Source organism: Limanda limanda, chromosome 13 (assembly GCF_963576545.1).
Source record: "Limanda limanda chromosome 13, fLimLim1.1, whole genome shotgun sequence".
NCBI lineage: Eukaryota > Metazoa > Chordata > Actinopteri > Pleuronectiformes > Pleuronectidae > Limanda > Limanda limanda.
In genome coordinates this window covers 7072367-7092312 of record NC_083648.1, presented here as the reverse complement: position 1 = coordinate 7092312, position 19946 = coordinate 7072367, and the positions used below count along the sequence as shown (strand labels likewise).

Sequence of the window (19946 nt, the reverse complement as noted above, 5' to 3'; positions counted from 1 at the left end):
CTCTTCCATAACTTTTCACATAACTTTGAATGATAATCCATGCAAACTGTGCAAAGAACACTTATGTTAGCTGCTGAATTCTCCAATGAGCTGAATTAATTATCGAACATGAGTAACTTGGCAACGACTCATCTCAGTTTATCATGCCCTACATGGGCTTCAGCGTATAAATTATGAACTGGAGCGCTGTTGTGTTTCCTAAAAGGTTGCTTTAATATAAAGAAGAACAGCAGTTTGCTCAGTCCTCGATTTAAACATCTGTGTTTTTAACCAACTGAGGTTTGGATCACAAATAGAGTATATTTTGAAATGTGTTTCTCCCCTTGAGAAATCACTTTCCGTTCAGGTGTGAGGAAACAGATTCATCATTATCTTCCATTCTGCTCTAGTGTAAATGTAAACAGTGAGTCTAGCTTGTTTCATGTTGCATATGATTCATTACTCCTTGTGTTTCCAGGGCCCACCAGGTTCAAACGGTCTTCAGGGTGTGCTCGGAGCTCCTGGTCCAGCTGTAAGTGTCACTTTCTCTGTTCATGAAATATCATAATTTACACTTTTGCTGAAGGACGTCACAGTTAGGAGTATAACATATATTGAAAATAGTTCTACTACAAGGGCTCACTAGTATTCATTCAACATGTCACACTCTGAGTCTCAACAATGAAATGGCAAATATTGAAATACTTGAAATATTGTTTCTGCAGTACTCTACCCAGATATCCAATAGTGTCCATCTTTATTCTGTACAGAGTAATGTGTACTGTATGCAGGTTTTTACTTTGAAAAGGTAGACACCAACCTCCTAATAGTCGGTACTTGGAAATCCTGAGAACTAAGAAAGACAAATTTATGTTTTATTCCCAGGATGGACGTTTAGCTCTGTTCCAGTGAGGTCAGAGTACTTTATGCTAGAGGCATTTCCTTTTGTCTCCTGCCTCTTCAGTCCAGCCTTTATTTAATCCTAATTCCTTTATCATCATAATGTTTCATAAATTCCATCTTAAACCCGTAATTTATTTGAGTAACGTCACATGAGTTTGCGTAATGTAGCTCTATAATGTCAGGATACTGCACAAAAAGTTTTATCATCCCAGTTCCCGGCATCTTGACCTTTAGCAGAAGGTTTTCTTTACTAGGTTTATGAATTCAGATGATGCATTGCTTCGTGATTGTTATATAGGAATAAACTTGTGACCTTCCATGTGCAAAGGACAATGGTGGCCCAACTTGCCAATTTCAGCCTATACCCTCACATGGCAGCAGACCTAGCAGAAAATACTGCTGCGCACACGCTGCAGAGCATCATCCTCCCGTCCACCTCATTAACACAACAGCACAACAATGGGCTGATGGCCTCGAGGCAGCTAACACCTCATTGCTGTGAATTATCAGGCCCTAACAACCATTCTAGCAAATATTCAGCATCTGCAGGGCTCTGTGGGGGCTAGAATAGAAACTGGTGAGACGAATTGCCGGAAGCAGGTAGCGCGCCCAAGCTGAATAACAGATTAACAGTTGTTTGTCCTGGTGAGTCAGTCGGCTCATGTGTATTCATATCTTCATCGCTGAGTCCTGACTCGTGCTGTGCAGTTTCAACATTGCCTGCCCCTCTTTTATTTTAATTACTGCGTGTCCTAATGCTGTCATCACTTTTGACCGCATCCAGCTCACCTTCCAGTCCAGGAGAACTGTTGGTGTTCTTGGGGGAAAATTATACAAATTTCGTTCTCAGTTTAGGATTAATGTGGTTTACAACAGCTCAATCACCAGTGCTGTTATAAACTCAGGAGGCAAAACAGGCGAAGCACTTAGAATAACAGAGGCCAAAGCAGGACAGTTTTTAATCTTCATCAGGGCAGAATTCCTTTTTCTATAAAATAAGCAGGTTTTTATTCAGCAGTATCGTAGTTTTAGGATAGTAATTTCTTTCGGATTTAAAAGTTTGTGACTTTTAAACAAAGTCAGGCAACTTGAGGTGACATCTCCTCCACCCACAGGTATGATACAAGAGAATGATGGACAGTAATGGAGACATGTGGACAGTTGTAGGCGTTAGACCTGCTGACGATTGAATAAGGGACAATTAGGTTTTTCAGAAATTTGGATTCGTCCACAGAATGCCCATTGGTTCGCCGTAACGACTCTAGGGTTTATAAAATATACGCAATATACAGCTGACTTTTTACCAAATGGTAACACCGAGCACCTTAGCCCAGCTAGCATTAGCCGGCTTTCACATTAGCTGTAGCATCTACATAGCCTCCATACTGCTTGCTTATTTTGAGATACCTCACTCCTGTTATCAGAGAACAAGTTCTGGGCTGCAATCCGTGTTGATTTTGATGTTTCTTTCAAATTTCACCAAGGACTGCATCAAAAGTCTGAAATATGGTCTCGCAATTTGTGCCTGCGGTGTTTAAAATGATCCTGTATTTTATTTTTTGGGAATCTACAGCCAGACACATTTCTGAGTCCAGTCTCAGAAATGTTTTTTGAGTCCAGTCTCAGAAATGTGTCTGAGCAGCTGTTGGTGCAGCAAGATTTGCGACTCCCTTATTTTGTTTCAGTCTCTCTTAACTTTATTCCTCCTCCTCTCTGTAGTTCAAAGACGTAGTCACGCTACCTGTAATCACATTTCCCCCCCAACTGATCTGCATTCAGTACAAGCACCTGCGGCGGCCTCCGTGTCCCAGGGCTCAGCGAGAGCTCCTCCAGCACTTTCAAGTGCTGACATGCGTTTGAACTGAAAACTCCCAGTTTGTCAGCACTCTTCACTCCTTCCCTGTAGTCTCCCCTTCCTATCTGCCCCTCTGACTTCAGAGATGAAGTCAGTATCTTTATCACAGCCCATTGGCTACACTTTATCCTGCTGCCCATAATGAGAGGCTCTAGTGGGATGTCTGCCGTGTCCTCAGGTAGCACAGCAACACAGTGGATCATCAGTGGCAAGGACTGTTGCCTCATCCCTGTCCTCTTTTGTTTTGAGTTTAAATATCAACCATGCGTGTCCCTCTAAACTCTTCGTGGCATATTTAGCATTAGCCCTGAGATGGAGACTATCGTCCTGCCCAGAGTTAATGGTCCTGACACTGAGGTAAAAAACATGTGGGTGTAGAGAATTGGTGGATGGATGATATTGCCATAAATTGACCTTCAGAAAAGGCATCAAGGCAACTCTCCATTCTCAGCCTGTGTTTGAATATGAGCTCTGACCCACTCTCTACCACATGAGATTGAATATTCCTCCTTAACCTTGAGGAGGATTAAGAGGGCAAAGAGGAAAAAAAAACATAGATATCAGTGTTTCCAGATAATGTGAGTCAGAATTAAGACGATTGAATGGTGTGAACTCTGATCTCCCACAGGGCAGCGACGGCGAGTCCGGACCCAGAGGACAGCAGGGCATGTTCGGCCAGAAAGGAGACGAAGGATCCAGAGGATTCCCAGGTCTCCCAGGACCAATCGGGCTGCAGGTGAGTCTGCGTCCGATAGAGAAACACACACACACGTCCATTATTCTCTGGACACAACCGCACAAAATTTCCCTCTATCAGAGGCGACCAGAGCAGAATGAGCTTCTCCTTAAACTAACTACATTTCATTTCTCTTAACATAATTTGCATTACATCAAAACACAGCATCATTTATTAATGCAGCCTCGGCACCGAACAACACTTTCTATCGCTCCCGGGCAAATACTGTTATTTCCCCCTCAAGGACTTGCCTCAGCGCAGTCACTGATAAGAATCCATCACCGGAGCCAATATTTAGCATTTGGCATGTTGCCGCGTCGTTAATGGTGGAGAGGAGACGGACGTCTTCTTCTTCTTTTTCTTCTTCTTCTGATCACGTGGAGTCAGTTGACTACAGTTGTAGTTTATCTCTGTCTCTCTCTTTGGCTGCAGTAGTTACTATTCAGCGAGTGTTTCTCACATTCTGCCATTTATTTTTTATGAATTAGATTTAACCATATGTCAGGTTTTGAGAGAAGACACCTAAACTCAGGCTAGCAAAACTTTAGGTCACTTCTGCTCCTCTACTTTGCTCTATACTCTTTTCCTTACAACTGGAACAGGGAGAAAGAAGGAGGGAAAATGTCAAACAGCTGAGAGCTGGACTCACAGAAACTTGCTCTGGTGGCAATATATATATATATAGAAACGGAATACTTGAGAATATCTCAAAGTCAATTATCCAAGGACTGGCTGAGGATGAAATTAGAGTGAAGCCCCCGCTGGTCAATAGGGCCAGATAACACTGTTATTAAGTGCAATTGGCTTTTAATTGGCCATAATGCACTCCATCTCCAGTCTTTTAATTACGTTTGACTAAGCTGCCCTTCAATAGATGGAAGCAGCCAATGCGAGCTCAGCTCCTCAATTCAATTATCTGTAGCATTAATGATTTTTGACTATGGGGGAATAAATGGCCTCGGTTTGAAAGCCTTCCATCAGGTGGGGGGGCTGTGTTTGCTGTGGAATATCTGAGTCCTCAGTGACAGGGTGAATTCCTCAGATTCAAAGGTGAAGATGTGGCCGCAGATTTTAATTGTTTGTCCTCATGTGTCCTTAAAAAGGTGAAAAAATAGGGACACGCCAAGAGATGAGAGGAGATTCATAGGTTCGCTCAGATATATGTAAATGTAAATGTGTATTTTTATGTCAAGTCATGTTAATCGATCAAGCGTGCACGACAAACTTTAAGAGATAAGGCAAAGATGTACGACAAAACATATGAGATGAAAAGGATATTACAGATATAAAAACACGAAAAATTGAAATCAGTAAGAGAGAATGAAAACAAATAAGATGATGTAGTAAAAATGCAGACCTGTAATTGTGTATTAATATTACGCCTCCTAGCTGCAGCCTTCTAATCCACTGCTTCGTACTATCACAAACAAGTCCCACGCTGATCAAGAACCTGTCACCTCCAAACATAATACATGAAATAAGTTGATGCTTTATTTATTTTCCCATTCTCGCCGCCCTCGTGCTTTATTACTCTGACTAACGTCCCAGTCAGAATCTGTTATAAATTAGCCCTCTCCGCCGACGCAGGTACAGTAAATCAACAAAATGGGCCGAAACTACACGTATGTGATCTCAATGATCGATATCCACGTCATTTCTGCTTCGCCCCGACTTATCATCACCGCTGCTTTCCACCCACCCATTGATTATTCACGCTCCGCCGTCAGAGCTAAACCAGCACAACGAATAAGAGCCGCAATTATGCAGAGAGACAATAAGCCACAATGGCAAAGTGAGAGCTCCTTCATTTTTGTTACAGATACACCTTCCTCGGCTGTATTCAAACTGTTTTATTCAAGCATGATTGAATCCCAGAGCTGGGTAATATGCAGCGCTCGTGCTTTCCCCTTTTGTTTCCACTTTCCTGCAGACATAGATAGATGGAGCTCCCACCCTGTAATTTACACAGCCTGATTATTCCCAGGACTCCCATACCCTTTAATTACAATAGGTGTCTTTTCTGACTAATTGTGTGTTTACTCTCAGGGGTTCTGCTCGTATTAATGCATTCTTCATCGCATCGCATCCAAAAAGCCCCACTTTTCAATTCACATCTTCCGAGAGCACCTGGTAACTTGCTGAAAAATACATTTGTGCTCTCGTGCAGACTTTTCGAGGTGCAGTTTTTGTTGTTCTGAAGTGTGTTTGTCTCTTTCTCAGGGTTTGCCCGGCCCTCCTGGTGAGAAGGGAGAGAATGGAGACGTCGGAACGATGGTGAGCGTCGGTCTTTCTCTTACAGGAATTCACATTGTTTGCACGTACAACCTGGTGAGGGGGGAAATCGTTGTGATTGTTCTGAAGTTTCTGGCCGGCGGCTGAGTTTGGCAACTCTATCCGTCACTTGGCAGTTGTTTTTACAGCCTGTGTAAGATGTTTCAACACAAACATTTCAGTGGGAGAAAACTTAGCATTCTCTTTTTCGAAATATGTTTCTCTTCAATCATTTATTTCTTTTGTCAGTACAATAAAAGCACTAAGGGGGTATTTTTGAAATATTTTGTACAGATATTGAACGTGGGTTTGATTTTCTAACAACACATCTGCAGAACAAGCACAAAACACAGTGCATCCTCATCTGTGTCTGCTGAGCCAGATGAGGTTCATGTTCTTGCCACAGATGCTACCATCGTGTGTTGACAAGAAACACACTGGCTGTCGTTCACAAGCCCAGCTTCTCTGCAGCAGGTGTCATCGAAAACAACATTTTCTGAAGATAATTAAAGGGAACTGTGTAAACTTCAGTTTGACATTGCTGCATTTCCTTGAATTCCTTTAAATTACTTTGAAAAGAACAGACAGTACATATAACGTTTCTGACTATGCACCTGTTTTCTGCATATGGCCAAGATTTATGTTTTGCTCTACTGCACAAAGAGTAAATCCAGTTTTCTTCCGACAGGGTCCACATGGTCCTCCAGGCCCCAGAGGTCCTCAAGGTTCCAGCGGAGCCAATGTAAGTTTCAAGGCTTCATTCACACTCAACATTTCTATCAATCAGAAACTTCATTCATTCAAAATTCTGAAATATCATGTTTTGTGTGAATCTAAAATCTAATGAAGCAATGTAATTGATCCACAGGGTGCACAAGGTCCTATCGGTGGTATCGGTTCAATGGGAGGTGTCGGAGAGAAGGTGAGAACTGTCGATTTGTTTCATCATGTTGGTACTTTCCAGCTGCTAAAGATACATTCTTTTCATTTCCTTCTCTATATTATTTGTCAAAATAATGTTTCCTTCTGGAGGACATATTTTACTGGTTTGCAATTTAATGTTTGTGTGTTTGAAATAGAAGATTCAAACCTAAAGCACTGAACTAGTCTGATAAAACTGCTGTATGTTCTTTACTCTGATCAAGATTTTCTCTGTGTCATAACAGGGAGAAACCGGAGAGGCTGGAAACCCAGGATCCTCTGGAGAGCCTGGTATGGGAGTAAGTACACTTTTGTGTTCTTGAATTTCCTCTCTGGGAAAAATATCCTTCATTTCCAATAACAAGAAACTGATGATTCCTGCATGTGTGAACAGTAATTAAAAGTAGAAAGACACTCGTGTACAATTCTTCCCACAAGCAGCTGCTCCAATTCAGTCTGATGTGTAGAAATCCTCTCAACCCGCCGGCTTCTCAGCAGATAATTAACTCGGCCACATTTGGATACCTCCACTGCTGCTGCTGTCATTAATCCCACCTCCTGTACCAGGCTGTTAATAGAGGCGAAGGTCAGAAGATCCTATGAGGCATTTCACCACAAGAGCATAAATGACAGGAGTTTCATTCCGTCATGCACCGGGCAACATGACGATGCTGCGTATCCTGCAAACTGCCTCTACTTTTTTCTTCTCACAAATGAGGATAAAGTATTCACAGTGGGCGACCTGATGTCGAATATCTCACATCAGAGCGGTGCCATCGATTCGGACTAAGCAGTAGAGATCTGCTGTGTACACCAGGGCGGCCACACCTTCGTTGGGGGGGGCAGGGGTCGGTCGCCTCCTCCTCGACTCCTCCTGAGTCCATCAGCTTGTATTGACGTATCCATCTGCTGCTGCGTGTCTGTTTACGGTGACAGATCGAGCCGGCGCTGCACGTCACACGCCGATCAATTTCCAAAGGTGCCACGCTGGCATCGACTGGAGAAGCACTCGGCGCTAATAAGCCAGCTAACGATTCTGGGCTTGTAATTATGTTTCAGCGGCTGCTCTGAGTCATGGCCAACACTTTAAGACACCGTGTCAGCCATTACGAGATATTGGAACGATGAGCGGTGTAATCATTTAATAGATAACAAAAAAGAATTTACTACAGAGGATGATCCTAAAGCTTCATCTCAGTGTCTCTTTTCTCCAAAGTCATGCTTTGAGTTGTCAGTCAGCTTGATGCAGGTTTCTGATGCCAGCTGGAGTGATGGATCTGATATCACATTTGTGTCGCGCCTCATTTAGCACGATGTTGTCAAAGTTGTGTTGTGCCCTCGTGTGGTCTCCATGCTCACAAGCCTTTTTCATCCTCAGGGTCCAAGAGGAGAGACTGGTGATAAGGGAGAATCTGGTCCTCCAGGAGCTGCTGGACCCGCCGGTGCCCGCGGACCCTCTGGAGATGATGGTCCCAAGGGAAACCCTGTACGTCTCACACACACACACACACACACACACAGTCATGACTGGTGCATTATTAGAGCTGTGTGTGGTTCCAAGTCAAACTGTCCTCAGTGATGTGAAGTCAAAGATCAACCTTCTGTGTTTCCATCTGTCCGCAGGGTCCTGTCGGCTTCCCAGGAGACCCAGGTCCCCCTGGTGAGGCTGGTGCTGCTGTAAGTGTTGAATTTATACTTTACTCAGTCTCACGTTGGCCTGTATTGAGCTGAATCAAGTTAAATCATTCTTTGTTTGACTCATTTCTGTAATTTTTTAGGGCGTTGACGGTTTAGGTGGTGACAAAGGAGATGATGGAGATGCCGGACAACCTGTAAGTCAAGAGAACCTGATTTAAACTTATAAATACTTTCACAGTTAAAATATGGTAAAACTTTGGTCATTCACATTCTGCTACTGGGAACTATCTCCCGTGTGCTCAATGATGTGGGAGATAAAGCGAGATTTACTTTAACAGTAATGGAAATGGAAATAAATCTTCTATCTGTGCCTTTTGAAAGCACATTTGTATTTTATTGTTCATTTTTAATTCAGTGACAATAAAAAAGTATAACGCTCTCAGGGGAGTTAAGGTAGGTGATGGAGTCCGAGGGAGAATCTAACAGAATCTAATCTGTGAAAATACATTTCACGTTCAAATGTAGAGATAAACTTTACTTCAGTTCCTGTGAAATTAAATTAATTGTTGTATCCTCTTGACTTCAGGGTCCTTCTGGTCCATCTGGTGAGTCTGGTGTACCAGGACCTCCCGGCAAACGGGTGAGTACTTTCCCAAAAATGATGCATGTGATAAAAAGCATGATAGAATAATTAATGATAGGAATCAATCAGGAGGAGGACGGTGACATATTGTGACTTTGACGGGCAGCTTCGTGAAAGCAGTAGCTCCACTGCTGCTGCTGCCACTGTCAGGAAATTAACTTGTCACTTTAATTTCTGGCTCTCGATGGCCTCCTGTCACATCAGACTTGAGCCGAGATTATTCAATTTCTCTGGTGCGGCGTTTTTACGATACCTTCCATTTACACTAATAATGTTTTACAGTTGGCAATAAAGCATGCCATCCTTGTACTGTATGAGTGGATGGCCAAATGAAATGAAAAGAAAGAATGGAGAGATTTATATTTAAAGTTATTTCATTCTCGTCTGTGGAGTACTTGAGCTGAAATGATGCTCAAAAATAGTTTAAGTCGTTCTTCAGCGCATCAAGATCAACCAGTGTTGATGCTGTCTTTCTTTAATTTAAATGCATTAAGTCCGAATAACAGATTTTTTCTTCTTTGGATTGTGAGTAAGTGATGGTGGGAAGTAATTAAGAGCGAGAACTCTAGCCGAAGGTATACTGGCAATATTTCCATTTTATCTTGTGCTCTAGTTATTTCACTACCTTTCAGTGGGACTTTTTGTATTTTTACTGCACTTTCCCATTTTTCTAAAGTTGTAGTTTTCCTTAAGAAATGTTTCTAAAACTAAATACATGGATCATTATTAAATAAGCAAGCCTTTTGGTTTGTTATCCACAATAAAAAGCAGTGTTTAGTTAAGGCCTCTGGTCCTGTGTTCAGTCCCACTAAGATTTCAGATAGAATTAAAATAGAATAGCTTGTTATTACTACTACGTCATCTGAGATACAATGTTTTCAAGACTTTTGACTTTGTGAAGCCAAATGTTCATGTTTTAGACCTTTTTAATGTAATCCCGAGGCTTCAGTTTAAAAACAGACCTGAACCGTTGATTGTACGCTTTTAAAACGCTGGTAAAGTAAACAATTCTTACTTCCAGAATTTATATTCCAAGGGGAGGTATCCAGGTGACGGCGGCTACAGAGCAAATTAGAGCCCAGGTCCATGTGCATATTCATGGAGTTTGTGATATGATTTTCCATCCTTCACCCTGCGTATTTCAGAGTTAGTCTCTTTTCTAAATTGACTCAGGTTTGGGTGTTCACTGATGCGTGTGGCCGCTTGACTGCATTAGCACGAGCACACGCACATTCAGCACACAATCCACTAATGCACAAACACAGTTGGCGAGGCTCATAACCTACATTGAAGACGGACGGCTTTTGTTTGGTCTGTTTGATTACGGTGTCTAATGGCGAATGACAGCCCACTTTCAAGGTTCTGACCAGAGGCTGTTTGGTGAAAACGCTGATGTGCTTTTAGCCCAGTGTGTTTGCGATGTAGGGCAATTTGCCCGCGCCGATGTCGTGTGGCCCCACGTAACCTTCTCTGTTTGCAAAGACTGAAGGTCAGAGACCATTCAGCTGGACAGTCAGGGTGTGCACGGACCTCCTGCACGTCAGGTTCAATAATGACCTGTGTTGTGTTGTTTTCAGTAGATTTGGAAAAGGTCGAACAGTGAATTGCTGTGTTACTTTTCAATGATGTGTTTGTTTATTTCAAAGAATTCGTGTATGAGTTTTAATGGCTTTTTTGTTGTTCTTTTTAAGGGACCTGTTGGAAAAACGGGTCAGGAGGGCAAACAGGGAGAGAAGGGATCCAAGGTAAGTCACTGACCTGATTACAATGTGATTCTGATTCTTGATGGGATCACGATAAATGTAGGGAAGCAAAGAAATGCAGCTGCACAGTTTTTACAATGACAACATCTCACATCACGCTGATAAACCAACAGAGGTGAGGTCGAGCAGATCTAAGGATATTGCTTTTTTTCTAGAAATCCACCCGGGAATGGATTTATTTTCCCAAATTATTGTAGGATTATTTTTTTTGAGATTCCAGATTAAGTGCTGTAAATCCATTTGTACATTTCAACATAAAGCATTAAGCAGTAGTTACTATTTACCTAAATCACAGCCTAAAGATACAATATATAGATACATATACAACAAAATGTTATAATAGCTTTCAAGTTGACAACCTTGAGAGCAAAACAACACCGGTACAGACCGGCTCAGATAGATGATCATTGAGCGTTTAATCTCACACAAGCAACAATGGTGTTTGTTGAAGTTTGCAGCGTGTTCGATTTCTTTGTTAAAATCCTCGTCTGTAGTTGAGGAGCAGCAGAAAGGAGCTGTGTTTGTGAGGCATAAAGAAACTGTCCCCAAATCAGACGGTTCAAAGAAACGCACAGACAGAAATCTGACGAATATCAGACACAGCCTCTTCTGTTGTTTCTCCATGTCTTTATTCTCTTCTACACACATACACACTGCGAGAGACACACACACACACACACACACATGCTGACGCTCATTCTAGCCACATTGAGGATTAGAGTTGACGTGATGGAGACAAGACAAAGTCTGGGTGGTGATTCCTGAGTGTCACATCCAGGCCTAATTGGTTGTCAGAACAATTTAATCCCGTCCTTATCTCCGAGTTGATATGACATCTGTGGAAATTCAATACATGAAAAAAGAAAACCTGCTGTTCCTGCTCGGAGACAGAAGACGAGCTCTGGTAACATTTGATCTGAGCAGATGGTACAAATCCTTGAATCATTCTAATCTGAGGTTTTGTCGGAGAAAACCATGAAATCTCACAATGTGACTTCCGAATACAAGATTGCTTTGATGATTAATTACTGTCAGATGTATTTGACATTTACTGTGACATGTGTGGTTCAGGCATCATGGGACGTTTCTGCCATTGCAAATAACTGTATTCAAGGAATGATGTGGAGTTTTTGACCACTAGTAGCGCTGTGGAGCAAAGATGCCTTCAGTGTTTTTAACGGCAGGGACACAAACAACAAATGCTGATGACAAACAGTAATTATAAGATTAATATATATACAAATGAATTATATCGACCATGAAAAGGGAAGTAATTTAGATTTTGTTTAACAGGGCGAAGCTGGAGCCGAGGGACCTGATGGGAAAACCGGACCTGTGGGACCTCAGGGACCCAATGGAAAGTCTGGTCCTGAGGGACTCCGTGGAATCCCTGGCCCTGTTGTGAGTAGATTGTAATAGAAAAACCAGATCATAATTGAGAACAATTGCAGAACAGTTTTCTAATAATTCTCATGGTATAAAGCCTGTACTGTAATTAGTTTCTCCCTTTTTTCAGGGTGAGCAAGGCCTCCCCGGTGCTTCTGGTCAGGACGGCCTTCCTGGACCTCTCGTAAGACGCATCCTTCCACCTCCCAACTAGAAACCTGTCAAACTGAAGCTTGTTACTGTAAAAGCCACGAAATGTGCTGAATGTAAAATACTGTACCTGCCCACTCCTTATTAGAGGATGTCTGTCTGCTACATGCTGCATTGTCTACAGCTGATGCTCTGCAGGAACGATGCAGACGAGTCGACCTGAATGCACAGCTCTGCTCCGCCCTGTAAGAACAATGCAAAGTCATATCACTGTCAGCTCAGCTTGACGCCCCGATCCCCTCTCTCCACAGGGACCCCCTGGACTTCCCGGTATGAAAGGTGACTCTGGACACAAGGGAGAGAAGGCAAGACGTTATTATGATGCTTATCTCAAATTGCTTCACTGTGTATTTCCCCATATCTGCGTATGCGCCTTATCTGAAGTCTCCAAAGTGAGCAAACGTCCTGTTGCCTCTATCTCTTTGTTCCCTCGCTCCCGGTGCCACGATGAAAGCCTCGGCTCTGTGAGGAGTTTCTCACACAGCCATTTGATGCAATGGATGAATATGTATAAGTCCAATAATATCATCTGTGTAATGGTCATTGGTTAAATGCCAGCATGCAGTAGTCAGATGCAGATGGCCATAACTCTGCACAGCAGCAGGTGCTGCGACAGACCACTATTGTTAAATATGACGACCACCGTAAACACTCTAATTATTTATGGGCAGAAATAAGACTGTGTGTGAGGTCGTGTGGCGTTGTGCATAAAGCCGGAGGTGAATTAGCATTTTAGTTTGACTAAAGTTAAATGGCTTTTACTTTCTACCGGTGATAAATGAGCAAAAATTACATTTCCGTGGATTCGAAAATTGCTTTCTGTCAGATGGATAATTGGAAAATATTGTTTTGGTGTCTGCTCTTTGTTTCTCTGCTGTTTTTTTGTCTCACTTTTTGTGCTTTCGTCTTGTTTCTCCAGGGTCATCCAGGTCTAATTGGTCTGATCGGACCCCCCGGTGAGTTCGGAGAGAAGGGAGACCGAGGTCTGCCTGGACCTCAGGGTCTTTCAGGAGGCAAGGGTGATGCTGTAAGTCAATCTCTGTGTCAAGCAGAGGGTGCTTTTGTTTCTAAGAATTCAAATATAAAATGTAAATGGAAAAGTGCTCTCTTTACATGTTTAAAGAGTTTTTATGTGATGCAGTCAGTCTGTGTATTTGGTTATCTTCATGTAAATGTGCACCCTATTGTCACGTACTGTATATTGTCCTGATCAAACTCGAAAGACATTTTGGACAAACACATCGATCAAATACAATCTTAAACGAAATCTCCCTTTGCTGGATTCTGACTCTATTATTTGTTATCAGGGTCTTGGTGGTCTTGGTGGTCCCCTCGGTCCTCCTGGTCCCCCTGGTATCGCTGTAAGTTCCACTTCCTCTCAGTTAAACCTTGTTTGTGTTGCATCCCGGCTGTTTCTCATGTGTTCATGTTACTTTGTCCACAGGGCTCTCAAGGACAGAAGGGATCAAAGGGATCATTGGTAAGTCAACTTTCTATCGTTTTCAGTGGTATGGATCATTCTGGAAAATATGTGTAAGAATCGGTTCCCTTTATGATTGTGTGAATGATATTTGATATATGTTGTGTTTTATTTTGTCAGGGTTCAACTGGTCAGAAGGGAGACACTGGACTGATTGGAGCTCCTGGACCTCCAGTAGGTTTCCTGTTCAATCATCTTAACATGCAACAGTAATAATAGGATCAGAAAATAAATACTTAATAAATAATAATAAATGATAAATCAACATCAATCATGATTAACTCAACTATTAAAAATAGTGAATCAACACCGTTCTGATGTAATTCTCTCAAAAACCTTTCCTCAAATACAAATTGCTTTGTATCTTTGTAAACAGAATATGTTTGGATTTTAAATGGTTTAACAAACTTTTCACAGTATTTATTTTTACAGTGTTGCCTGAACTATAGTTGATCTTGTATGAAAAGAATTACCACATTAACTGATTGTGAAAATGACAAATACAATTCATGCACAGAAAACCTTTCTCTATGAATAATCTTGACCTTTCACCTTTGCACTTCAGGGTCCACCTGGTGACATCATCCAGCCACTGCCCATGCAGCACCCGAGAAAGGCGCGACAGGCGGACATGCAGGGAGACGAGGCGCTGCCCGACTACGGCGTGGACGGCGTGGGCATGGAGGGCATGGAGGACGTCTTCGGATCCCTCAACAACCTCAAGCAAGACATCGAGCGCATGAAGTTCCCGATGGGCACCCAGGACAATCCTGCCAGGACCTGCAACGACCTGCACCTCAGCCAGCCCGACTTCCCAGACGGTAAAATGGCGATCCAGCTCCACCTCTAACCGGTGTCCTCTCAATGTCCAGCTTGTTTGGCATGTAGCGAATGATTTATCAACTCAAAACAGCTGCTTATTAATCATATTTCCATCAACGACGGACAGTTATTTCCCGGAGATGATGGAAAAGGTCGAATTCAGACACAAGAGACAATGACTTTCAGTGGAGACCCTTTAATACAGCGCTGGGTCAATGGTCGTTATTCAAGAGCCAAATCGACCCAGTGCACAGAGTTTATAATATATCGTCTATATGTGGAAACGGACATAACTCACGAGGCACCACAGCTCGTTTCTTTCCTCACATGCACATAAATTTCCGGGAAAAGTCTTCGGTTCTGCACGAGGAGCAGTCTCAGGGTGAAGGTGACCTGTGTCCAAACGTGTGTTTTATATCATCTTCAATGAGACGGAACATATAGTCATGACCAAGAATACAGATTGTTGATGATCTTAATAACAATCAACTAAATGATTAATCAATAATGGCTCTAAACCAAAGTTGGAGCCTCAACTGTTCACATTCTCCTTCATGGTTTGTGTCAAACCTGAAATACAAAGCACAGCAGTCTATTTTTGAAAAAAGTTGAGCAATCTTTTCAAGGACGACGATGTGAGAATTGAACAGCAGCAGCCTCGACTTTCCGCCTTTTGTCCGCATCTCATGGCTGCGTCTTCTCTCCCAGGTGAATACTGGATCGATCCAAACCAGGGCTGCATAGGGGACGCCATCAAAGTGCTCTGCAACTTCACAGCAGGAGGGGAAACGTGCATCCACCCAGATAAGAAATCCACAGGAGTGAGTAGAAGGCTCCGTCGACACCTGATTAAAACAGAACCAATATTTTGTTTTGCTCTCTGGATTCTGTGAAAAGATCTCTGCACGGTAACCGTTAGGAATTCATGTGTTTTCTTCTGTGTTGTAGGTCAGAATATCCAACTGGCCCAAGGAGTCTCCAGGTTCATGGTTCAGTGAATTTAAACGTGGAAAAATTGTGAGTGAACCCCGACAACTTCTTATTTTCTTTTTCATTACCTCCGAGCCGACGCTCACGTCCTCTTAAAATACGTTTTTCCATTTTTCTGCTTCATCACTTTGTCTCATTTACAGTAACTCTCTCCCACCGATTCCTCTTCTCTTCCTCCGTCATACTTCTCCTTCCTTTACCCTTTTCACTCTGTCTTCATTCCTCTTTCATTCACTCTGACCTTTCCTCGCCACATTCTCTCATTTATCCTCTATCTGCTTCTTTCTTTACCAATTGTCTCCCTTTCTTTTTCTTCTTTTTTACCGTCTTTTTTGTATCCGTCCCTAGTTGAACTACGTGGACGTGTCAGAAAACACCATCAACACGGTGCAGATGACCTTCCTGAAGCTGCTCAGCTCCTCCGCCCGGCAGAACTTCACTTACATCTGCCATCAGTCGGTGGCCTGGTACGATGCCGGCGGCGACAACTATGACAAGGCGCTCCGCTTCCTGGGCTCCAACGATGAGGAGATGTCGTACGATAATAATCCCTTCATCAAGCCGCTGACAGACGGCTGCTCGGTAAACATTCATTCACTAACGTTCTGTCTGCAGTTAAACTTTGTCTGTGGATCCTGTGAAATCCTGTTAATCCTCACAAATATGTGGAGAAATGTCACAAAATATCACTCGTACACGTAGAGACACAAAATAGAATGGAAGAATCTGGCCAATTTTTACCAGCTGAACCTGTTTCATGCTCTATTTAATTCATGCTCTGGTTTGTAATTTGGAAAGTGAGCCTGAGACGATTAAACTGATTGATTCATTGCATTTTTGAAAGAAAAATACAAAATATTCACACTTTACAAATTCAGGAATTTAGTTTTCTCTTTAAAAAAAAAAGTCAAATAGAATATTTGACTCTTGGTCAGTAAATTAATCACCAACTTTTGAAAAAATATAGTTGCAGCCCGAATGGAATATGAAATATTTAGTTTTTGTTGATTAGGACAATTCTTTCTTACATTTTACAAAATGTAAGAAAGATGGATGTGTCGTCTTAAATTTATTTTAACTGACACATACTTTAAATATTTAAAAAGTGAATCACAGTTTTCCAGTGCCCAATTCTTACTCATTTCAGACACAAGAAATGAAGACCTGTCATTAGTTTCCTCAACCTGCTTTCTTCAAGGTCATGGCTCGATCCCTAAATATATTATAATATGTTTTAATGCAACATGTTCCCTAAAACATTCCTGGAGCACTTCTCTAACTACCTGTATCCTCATGTATCCTCATGTGTCCTCATGTGTCCTCATGTGTCCTCATGTGTCCTCATGTGTCCTCATGTGTCTTCATGTGTCCTTGTGTGTCCTCACGTGTCCTCATGTGTCCTCACGTGTTCTCATGTGTCCTCACGGTTCCTCATGTGTCCTCATGTGTCCTCACGTGTCCTCTTGTGTCCTTGGTGTCCGCAGCTGAAGCAGGGCTACTCGAGGTCAGTGCTGGAGATCAACACTCCTCGCATCGACCAGCTGCCCATCATCGACGTCATGCTGAACGACTTTGGGGACTCCAACCAGAGGTTCGGCTTCGAGGTCGGCCCCGTGTGTTTCCTCGGCTAGACACGCCCCCTACTCCCGCTGAAGGACAGGGTCACGTCAACACCCACACGCTGAGATCCGACCTCCTTTTTTACCTTCTCTCCCCGCGAAGCAAAAAACCTGTGTTTTTCTTTTGTTGCCGAGAAGATCCACTCAAGCCCGGAGAAGAAGTGTGCCCCCCCACCCCCCCACCCCCTCCCCCCCAGGCCCTGTCATGAAGGCGCTGACCAGGGGAAACTGCTCCTCGCCCTTGTAGGGCCAGAATCACATGACTTTGAGTGACATCAGGAAACGGGCATTTGATGCCGTGGCGGACAGTGGCGCACTTTCAGCAACAGAGAGAGGATCCACACCCCGGACGCCCCGTCCTCCCTCGTCCTTCCCCCTCCCCCCCCCCCCACCACCACCACGCCTCCCTCTCTGGACGCTCCAGGTGCTGCTCTGAACACAACCACAGAGGTGCTTTTGTGCAGAATCACAAAACGCTCCAGGTGCTACAAAAAAGTGCTTTTGATAAAACTGTAATTATTATTATTATTTTGTACAATATTGTTCCTTTCCGAATCCACTCCTTAAAAACTTGCATGTGCCCCAGTAAATATTTGGTTAACTATATTAGAATAAATATATTTGATGTTTGTTGAGAACAAATTCGAGAAAATCGTACATTCATGACATATTTTGACAAAAGCTTTAATTTGTAAGTATAAAATAATCCTTTTGTAAATAATATAACTTTCATTATTTGACTTGTATGATAACAAACAAAACTGGAACACAACACTTAACTCTAAAAAACATTTCTGTCTTTTTTTTCATGTCATACCATTCGGTATGTCCATTAGGAAATTAAGCCATAATAATAAGATGAGATAGTAATATAAATATTGTAAGAAAGGGCTTATTCTTCCAGACAGACTTTATTCACCCTGATGTTTTACCTCAGTTGGACACATTTGGCTCCTCATCCCTCGTCCTTATATCTTGGAAACAAAATCAGGTTTTGAACATTATTTGTGGTGACTAACTAACAAAGAAAGAAACATTTTTGTGTAGTTAAATTCATCAAGTTGTGTTTTTTTTTTTTTTTTTTACAAATTCTCAACAAGCTCTGTTGATTTCTCTTCTTTGTAACTATGAACAAATTGTTTTCATGTGCCTTGAATTGTTCATTCCAAAAATATTAAAACTGGATTCTGAAACATCGTCGGGTTGAACGTCTGTATTGTTGGTGTAGAAATGATTCGTGCTCTTTTTGTGATTCTGCGCCTTCGCCGCTGCCGCCTTCCACATATTACTTTCCTCCTCAATGATAATTTAACTTTAGGAAGATTATCTCTCCCAAGTGTTTGGGCTCCTGTGAGTGATCGTGCTGAGGCCCAGGGGCTGTGATCTCCTCCACTCTCCTCCCCCCTGACTCAGATATGACTTTGATCAGGATCTGGGTGCATCTCCGCCTCCTGAGCTCACAGCGATGACAGCACAGACTCCAGAGCCGCTTTCAAACCTGTGTAATAACACTATGTTTACAACCTATGTACAACTGAAATAAATGTTTGGTGCTTTGCCCAATGCACACTGGTTTGCATTCACTTACACATGATCCTTTATCAGGGAATCACATCAATATAACGGATGTATTCAGCCAGTTTATGATGAGGGTTAATCATGTCTGTGTGTCGACTCTGCTTGACAACACTCCCCAGGCTGTGACGCTTCCTAATTGCACTTTAATCAAAACCACATGTCACACAAACACACTCCAAAGTGCTACTGTCGCTTCGAAAGTGACGTTTTTTCAAACTAATTATCTCCACGTGCACATCGGCGATGTTCTGTGAAGGAGCTTTAAGGGGCTGCAGTCAAAAACGATGTGTTGTGTGTGAGTGGTGAGCAACAGACAGCACCATTCACTTCTGTATGTCTATCCACCAAAAGCACTTAAGTAGATACTTTGCAAGTGAAGCATGCAAACCCATGCCATCTTTACAAAATAAATTGGGAGAGAAAATGAAGAATGACTTTCCATCACGTTGAAAACCGTTAAAGCAAAAAGACGTGAAGGATTTTATCTGTAAAAATCTGCATCCGTGGTTCTACATGATGGTTTTAGGTTTGGTTAATCGTTTTGTTTTCGGTCGGCAGATAAGTGACCTGTAGCCTGTTATTATTTTTCAAGCACAGTTTTGGCTTTCAACCGTTTTGTTGTTGTTGTTTTTGTCGACAATGACACGACTCTGTCAACGCAAAAAAAGCTCTTTAGTTTCCAAACGTCTCTGACCACCGCTTGATTAACAGTGTCACTCGACACATCCTCTCTGGTTTGCCAAGTACATAAAACATGTGATGGCAGACTTTATGCTCCAATAAAATGTTATTACAGTGTCAAAAGCAACAACAGACCATTGCCCACCATTAAATATTGATGTACCCTTGCCTAATGTCAACTTGTCAGGAGATCCTTGGAGCAGTGTGTGTTTTTTGGGAGAGTTAATGTTGTGTTCATGACATTTTACGCAGGGCGACGCCTCCATTTGACTCGTCTTCAAAACAAACAATTTGTCTCAGTAGTTCATCTGGTTCCAACTAATCTGGTTCACTTGTTTCTGCCTCCACACCAGTGACAGCTGTGAGAGGATCCAGCTGCAGCCGGGGTAGAGGTCAAAGGTCAAGGTCACTGTGACCCAAAGTCCTTCCTATTCTAGTGAATGCGATATTTCATTGCCTGGTGTGAATTGT

General features: G+C 42.5%; 1 protein-coding gene across 1 annotated transcript in view; it reads left to right on the top strand.

Annotated features, from left to right (window-relative positions):
* LOC133018611 (collagen alpha-1(XI) chain-like) overlaps window positions 1–17228 on the top strand; it is a 74553-nt gene extending 57325 nt beyond the window's left edge. The window contains exons 45-67 of the mRNA XM_061085017.1: window positions 458–511; window positions 3366–3473; window positions 5694–5747; window positions 6433–6486; window positions 6613–6666; window positions 6911–6964; window positions 8044–8151; window positions 8289–8342; window positions 8444–8497; window positions 8890–8943; window positions 10638–10691; window positions 12003–12110; window positions 12226–12279; window positions 12557–12610; window positions 13225–13332; window positions 13613–13666; window positions 13750–13785; window positions 13906–13959; window positions 14351–14606; window positions 15316–15428; window positions 15556–15624; window positions 15946–16179; window positions 17082–17228. Of these exons, the coding sequence (XP_060941000.1) occupies window positions 458–511; window positions 3366–3473; window positions 5694–5747; window positions 6433–6486; window positions 6613–6666; window positions 6911–6964; window positions 8044–8151; window positions 8289–8342; window positions 8444–8497; window positions 8890–8943; window positions 10638–10691; window positions 12003–12110; window positions 12226–12279; window positions 12557–12610; window positions 13225–13332; window positions 13613–13666; window positions 13750–13785; window positions 13906–13959; window positions 14351–14606; window positions 15316–15428; window positions 15556–15624; window positions 15946–16179; window positions 17082–17228 (1989 nt within the window). The remainder of the gene's footprint in view (window positions 1–457; window positions 512–3365; window positions 3474–5693; window positions 5748–6432; window positions 6487–6612; window positions 6667–6910; window positions 6965–8043; window positions 8152–8288; window positions 8343–8443; window positions 8498–8889; window positions 8944–10637; window positions 10692–12002; window positions 12111–12225; window positions 12280–12556; window positions 12611–13224; window positions 13333–13612; window positions 13667–13749; window positions 13786–13905; window positions 13960–14350; window positions 14607–15315; window positions 15429–15555; window positions 15625–15945; window positions 16180–17081) is intronic.
* The last annotated feature ends 2718 nt before the right edge of the window (window positions 17229–19946 follow it).